The following is a 6,933-nucleotide window of genomic DNA, read 5'->3' as shown; positions in this document are numbered from 1 at the left end:
GTATGGGAGTTGGGCAGTATGAAATACACTGGTTTTTGGTTTTGCGGCTCCCAGTTTTTTTTTTCCTTCGGAAACGGGTCCAAGTGGCTCTTTATGTCTTAAAGGTTGCAGACCCCTGACCTAGACAAACTGTTTTCTCCTCCTAGGCAGTTTTCCCTCCTTTATCCTATGAAGGAAGGTTTCACCAAGAAATGGGGGGTACCTGCTATTGATGCAGCGATTACTTGTGCAAGCAAAAGCCTGACCTGTTCTATAGACAACACGCAGGGTTTCAAGGATCCAACTGATAAAAAGCTGGAATCCCTATAAAAAGCCTTCTCTGCCATAGCTAGGGCTGTAGTACAACCTGATGTTGCAGCCATTGGTGTATGTCAGTTCTTTAAGGAACAAATGAAGCAGATGATTAACCTCCTCCCTTCTGAGGAGATTGAGGTTTATGAGGACCTTCCTAAGGCCTTGTGCTTTGCGATTATGGACTCTATTCAGCAAGCATCTTGCTTGAATCTCCTGCAGGTACACATGCGCAGGTCCTTTTGGTTAACACATTGGGAGGCCGAGGCTTCCTGCAAGAAAAAATTGGCAGCGTTCCCCTTTGGGGGTGAGCGCCTGTTTGGAGATGACTTGGATAAATACATCCAAAAGATTAGCGGTGGCAAGTCTACCCTATAGCCGGTTAAAGGAAATAATAAGCGTCCCTCATTTAAACGTACTTGTGCTGTCACGCAGCTTTTACTGTCTAGCAGTTATTACATGTTATGTTATTATGTTATTTGGTATGATCCTTACCCCCCTGCTGTTCTGACTAGTTTGGTTGCTCCCACCCACCATTTCCTGCTCTAAACCCCATCTTTGCTTAGTTGCTTGAAAAGTGCAGAGTGTGGGAGCTGTGTATCTTCATTGGAAATTTACCTATGGAAAAGTCTCTATGTTTGTATCCTTGTTATCTTGAAGCATAAAGAAGCATTGGAAAACACCTCTGGAGTCTTTATTCATTGAGTAAGCTGTCTGTTAAAGTCATCATTCAACCTGCTGCATACATCCTTACAGACTGGGTCTACAAGAAGCTTGTCACAGGTACAACCGATGCTGATACAGAACAGTAAATTTCCAGTAAATTTCCAGAAGAATCCATCACACAGCTATCTCTGCAGCTTCAGAAACGTGAGTAACCACGTGTGTGTGTGTGTGTGTGTGTGTGAAGAACAAACATCCTAACACAGGAAACCATCTGCAGGCTGTGCACTGAGAGTTAGGCCTGTGTGCCACTGCTGCAGCCTTCTACTGAATGCTCCATAACTGTTCACTGCCAGGGACTTTTGCCTTTATTGGGGAGCAATAAGTACCTTTTGAACTGCTCAAAGACTGTATCATAGCTTCATCAAGTCCCTAGGATTTATCATTGTCAAGCTGTTTTGGTTGTGAATCCAATACCTGAATCTACTGAAATAACTGTGTATTCCTGCCTGTATAAAGTCATAGTGAACTGTGCAGTGAGCTGAGCCATCCAGTCTGAACCAGTTGCAGCACTAGATGTCACAAATATCCAGCTCCTCAGTTCAATCTGCCTAATATCAGAAGTCACTACAGAGCTCAGCTCTGGCAGATTTGTAACAAGACACCAAAACTACAGCACTTGTCATTATGTCTGACAGAGATCCCACAGTCACCTGCATTTAATCAAGATAAAGCAGACTCCTTACTTTATTCTGCTCGTCCCGCTAGAGGCCCTCATCCATCCTTGAAGGCAAGAGAGGTTTATGAAGCAAGTAAGAAAGAAACATCTGGTAACCTGACTGCATTATGGCATAAGACTTTAAGTTATATAAAAACCGCTAATGAAACTAGCAACAATCCTGAGCAATTGAACACTGCTCTCTCAAGGGTTAAGAAGGCATTTGAGAATTATAAAAGACTTTCTGAAAAGTTCTATTCCCTATTGTCACATTCCAGCATGGAGGAAGCCGCAGTGGAATTAAAGGACTTTACTTCTACTGACCAGCAGAGGCATAACACATATCTTGAAGCAAAGGCACAGATAGAAGGTAGATTAGCACAGCTACATGAAACTACATCCTGTAAATCTGCTTCTTCCAGACACTCAGGAAAATCTTCTAGATCTGCCCGCTCCTATCATAAATCCTCTTCTAAGTCACTGCGGTCCTGCTCTGTAAGGTCAACACTGAGCGACCAAATAGTCAAAGCTCGCCAGAAGGTCGCAGCAGCCCAGGTTCAAGCCGCCTGCTCTGAAAGAGAAGCAGCCATCAAAGCAGAAGCTAAACGCATTCAAGCAGAAACAGAGGCTCAGCTAGAAATCCTTCAGAAGAGTAAAGAAAAGGAAGTAGCATTGGCGGAATTATCTGTCTTGGAACAAGCCCTATTGGAAGAAGAAGGAGCAGCTTGTCCCAGCTTGGCTGCTTGTCAAGACCCCATTGAAAGGACCCTACAGTTCGTCTTAAGCCAGAACCACGACATCACAGTCCCACCTACAGTTGGAGATTTTTCTCATAATCATCCAGCATGTGGACCAGAAGGCAACGTGTCACAAAATCAAGCTGGTCAACTAGACACACCTGCTAACAGAGACACTCCGCAACTATCGCATGTCACAAAATCAAGTGAGTCAACCTACGCAAATAGAGATTACAAGGGTACAGCAAAAGACTACAGGATGAACTCTATGACCCCTGTGATACAGTTCTCTTCAACTTCAAATGCTCAGAGACCTTCAGACATCAGACCCTTACCTAGATTGAACCCATCTGCAACACCTTTCGCTCCACCAACCAGCCAACTTCAGATACCAACCATGGCTCAAGTCGGCGCACCATCAGTATCCCCGGTGGCTATAAAAACTGAAAGCATCAACGCTACGGAGCTCAGCAAGAGTATGGCTTTACAAGAATTGATCACAACTGGACTGTATAAATTTGATGACCGCCCAGAGAACTACAGGAGTTGGAGATCTACATTTAAGGCGGTAATCAAGAGCTTGCCCGTTGAACCTCAAGCAGAACTCGATTTACTAATAAGGTATTCGGGGCGACAATCTTCAGAACAAGTAAAGAGGCTTAAATCTGTTTACATCTATAACTTTAACGCAGGCCTTGATGCTGCCTGGGAACGTCTAGAACAAGACTATGGGAGTCCCGAAGTCATTGAATCTGCCTTATTCCAGAGACTAAACGACTTTCCTAAGATCTCTGTTAAGGACAATCATAAGCTTAGAGAGTTAGGTGACCTCCTTCATGAACTTGAAATTGCTAAGTTAGATCCTAGTTTACCAGGTCTTAGCTATTTAGACACTGCTCAGGGTGTGAATCCTATTGTAGCAAGGTTGCCTAGTTATCTTCAGGGAAAGTGGACTAGTGTAGGATCAAAATATAAGTATGAACATCATGTTTCCTTCCCTCCCTTTTCTTATTTTGCAGAGTTTGTGCGGAAGGTTGCAAAATCCAAGAATGACCCAAGCTTCTTCTATCCAGATACAACCACCACTCCTTTAACCACCTCAAGGGGTATTGCCACCAACAGTAAGTTCAAGGATTTAAAGTATCCTATTGCCGTGAGGAAGACAGAGGTAGCATCCAACGTCTTGGCTACAGGCATTAAGGCAAGCAATCTCAATCAACAGTGTCCTATCCATAATGCGCCACATTCTCTCTCCAAATGCTGTGCATTTAAGGACAAGCCTATTGAAGAACGCAAGTCATTTCTCAAAGAGCATAATATCTGTTTCAAGTGTTGTGCATCCTCCGATCATTTAGCAAGAGACTGTAAGATCACCATTAGATGTTCTCTTTGCAACAGTGCCAAACATGTAAACGCTCTTCATTCAGACCTGTTCAAAAGGAAACCTTCACCCGGCAGCAACCCCAAGCCTACAACAGATGATGGCGGGGAGAGAACTGAGCAACATGCCAACCCCGTAACCTCAAGGTGTACAGAGGTATGTGGAGAAGGGCTTCATAGCAAGTCTTATAGCAAGATATGTCTTGTAAGGGTTTTTCCTGAAGGATGCCCACAAAATTCCATAAAAATGTATGCCATACTCGACGATCAGAGCAATCGCCCATTGGCCAGTCCAGAATTCTTTAACCTATTCAACATTCATGGAGAGGCCTGGTCCTATACCTTGCAGACATGTGCAGGAAAGATCAATACTTCTGGAAGAAGAGCCCATGGCTTCATAGTGGCATCAGAATATGAGGACATGGAGTTTCCTCTTCCAACTCTAATTGAATGTGATCAGCTACCGAACAACAGAGAAGAAATCCCCACACCAGAGGCTGCACGTCATTACCCCCATTTAAGCCACATTGCTGACTACATTCCACCACTTAACAAGGATGTTAAGATCTTGATTCTACTAGGGAGAGACGTTCCTAGAGTCCATAAAATAAGAGAGTTATGTAACGGTCCAGACGATGCTCCTCAGGCCCAGAAACTTGATCTTGGATGGGTGATAATAGGAGAAGTCTGTTTAGACCAATCTCACAAGCTCTTGGATGTAGCTTCCTACAAAACCAATGTTGCCTATCGGTCGATGAAATGTCCATTGCATCATTATGTGAAGGAAAGACTTGATTTTAAAAATGAAGTTCCATATCAAGCACTCCAAGGTATAAACTGCAAGCTCACTTCTCAGAAGGACCTTGGTGATTCAGTGTACCAGACTACTTGCGATGACAACAAGATTGCCCCTTCAGTCGAAGACAAGGAGTTCATCAAGATTATGGATGAAGAGTTCTTCAAGGACAATTCCAACAGTTGGGTAGCTCCATTACCCTTCCGAGTACCAAGGCTTACTCTCCCTAACAATCGAGGACAAGCTTTAACCAGATTTGCTGCACTTAAGAAAACTCTCTGTAACAAACCTGAGATGCAAGAGCATTTTCTAGCCTTTGTGCAGAAGATTTTAGATAACCTTCACGCTGAACCAGCACCAGACCTATTACCTAAATGGGAGAAATGGAGAAGCTCCATGAAAGTACTGAAAGAACTTAATATCCCGCGCTGCTATTCACCCACTTCAACTTCAAGAAGTCTGAGGAAAGAGATTCACGTCTTTTGCGATGCATCTACCGAGGCTATAGCGGCTGTGGCTTATCTCAAGATCATAGATTCCTCCGGGAGATCCTATGTCGGTTTTCTACTAGGAAGAGCCAAGTTTGCTCCAAAACCTGCTTACACTATTCCAAGATTAGAATTGTGTGGCGCAACCCTAGCTGTCGAAGTTGCAGAATTCCTGCAAAATGAAATGGATGCTGAAATTGATCAGGTTAAGTACTACACCGACAGCAAGGTCGTACTTGGCTACATATGCAACAGAGTAAGGAGGTTCCATGTGTACGTGGCTAACAGGGTAGAACGAATAAGAAAAGTCAGTAGACCTGAACAATGGAACTATGTCCCGACTGGTTTGAATCCCGCAGACATTGCAACGAGGTCAGTGTCAGCAGTTGTCCTCACACAAACCATTTGGTTTTCAGGACCCAAGTTTTTATCGGATCAGTCTTCTACAAACTCAAAAGAAGATATCGATTTCCACCTGGTGGATCCAGATACTGATCCAGAAATCCGCCCTGAAGTGATAACATTGAGTTCCAACATCTGCTCAAGAAGAAACTTGGAAGCGAGACGCTTTAAACGTTTCTCTTCTTGGAAAAGATTGGTCAAGACTATAGCAAGATTGAGACATATTGCCCAGACTTTCCGCAAGCCCAATCAGACATCGTCTTGTCATGGATGGCACACTTGCAAGGAGTCACCCAATGCGTTAGAGTACGAGAACGCAGAATTATTCATCATACGTCTTGTGCAAGAAGAAGTCTTTGCAGAAGAGATTAAATGCTTGAGAGGCAATAGACCAGTCTCAAAGAGTAGCCTACTACTCAAACTGAACCCAATAATCGACGATGAAGGCATGCTTCGAGTCGGTGGACGACTAAATAAGTCAAACCTGCTAAATGACCAGCGAGCTCACCGGATCCAGTGGCCAGTTGGACTTATTACAAAGGCCATCACCAGTGATGAAGGAAGAGTCCGCAGTGTGGAAGTCAGGATCGTTAAGGATGGGGCTTCAAAAACCTTCCTGAGACCAGTCACAGAGACAGTCCTAATAATGCCTGCTTCCAAAAATTCTGATTCAGTGTTATGTGAAGGAGCCACTTAAGACATTTAATAAAGCTAGCTTATAGACTTGAGAAGGCTAGATAGCATGTTACTGTATGCAATGTTAATAATATGTAAAAGGAAACAGAGTATAGTGGTATCTCACGATACCAGGCGGGGAGTGTGCTGTCACGCAGCTTTTACTGTCTAGCAGTTATTACATGTTATTATGTTATTTGGTATGATCCTTACCCCCCTGCTGTTCTGACTAGTTTGGTTGCTCCCACCCACCATTTCCTGCTCTAAACCCCATCTTTGCTTAGTTGCTTGAAAAGTGCAGAGTGTGGGAGCTGTGTATCTTCATTGGAAATTTACCTATGGAAAAGTCTCTATGTTTATATCCTTGTTATCTTGAAGCATAAAGAAGCATTGGAATACACCTCTGGAGTCTTTATTCATTGAGTAAGCTGTCTGTTAAAGTCATCATTCAACCTGCTGCATACATCCTTACAGACTGGGTCTACAAGAAGCTTGTCACAGGTACAACCGATGCTGATACAGAACAGTACTCTTTCTCCAGCCCCTGGAAACTCAGTCTCCAGGCAGTGGCGACGGCCGCCCCAGTCCAACACTAGGGGAAAATCCCAGAACCAAGCCCAAGGGCAAAAAAGATCTTGGGGTTCAAAGTCTAAACAGACCCCCAAAACTTCTCTATGAAGGGATGCCACCGCTTGGCCGAGTGGGGGGAAGGCTGCTGCTTTTCGCAAACGCCTGGCGGGACGAGATTCAGGACAAGTGGGTCACCTCCACAGTGTCCTCAGA

At 44.1% G+C, this 6,933-nt stretch overlaps 1 protein-coding gene across 1 annotated transcript; it reads left to right on the top strand.

Moving 5' to 3' along the window:
* Positions 1-1,202: 1,202 nt before the first annotated feature.
* LOC120940491 lies at positions 1,203-6,252 on the top strand. Its single transcript, XM_040353402.1, has 2 exons — positions 1,203-2,266; positions 2,300-6,252. Exons 1-2 carry the CDS (start codon positions 1,952-1,954, stop codon positions 6,170-6,172), a joined length of 4,188 nt encoding a protein of 1,395 aa, XP_040209336.1. The 5' UTR covers positions 1,203-1,951; the 3' UTR covers positions 6,173-6,252.
* Positions 6,253-6,933: the final 681 nt, after the last annotated feature.

Source organism: Rana temporaria, chromosome 5 (assembly GCF_905171775.1).
Source record: "Rana temporaria chromosome 5, aRanTem1.1, whole genome shotgun sequence".
NCBI classification, from domain to species: Eukaryota; Metazoa; Chordata; class Amphibia; order Anura; family Ranidae; genus Rana; species Rana temporaria.
Note: the sequence above shows the minus strand (reverse complement) of the source record. Positions and strands in the feature narration are given on the sequence as shown.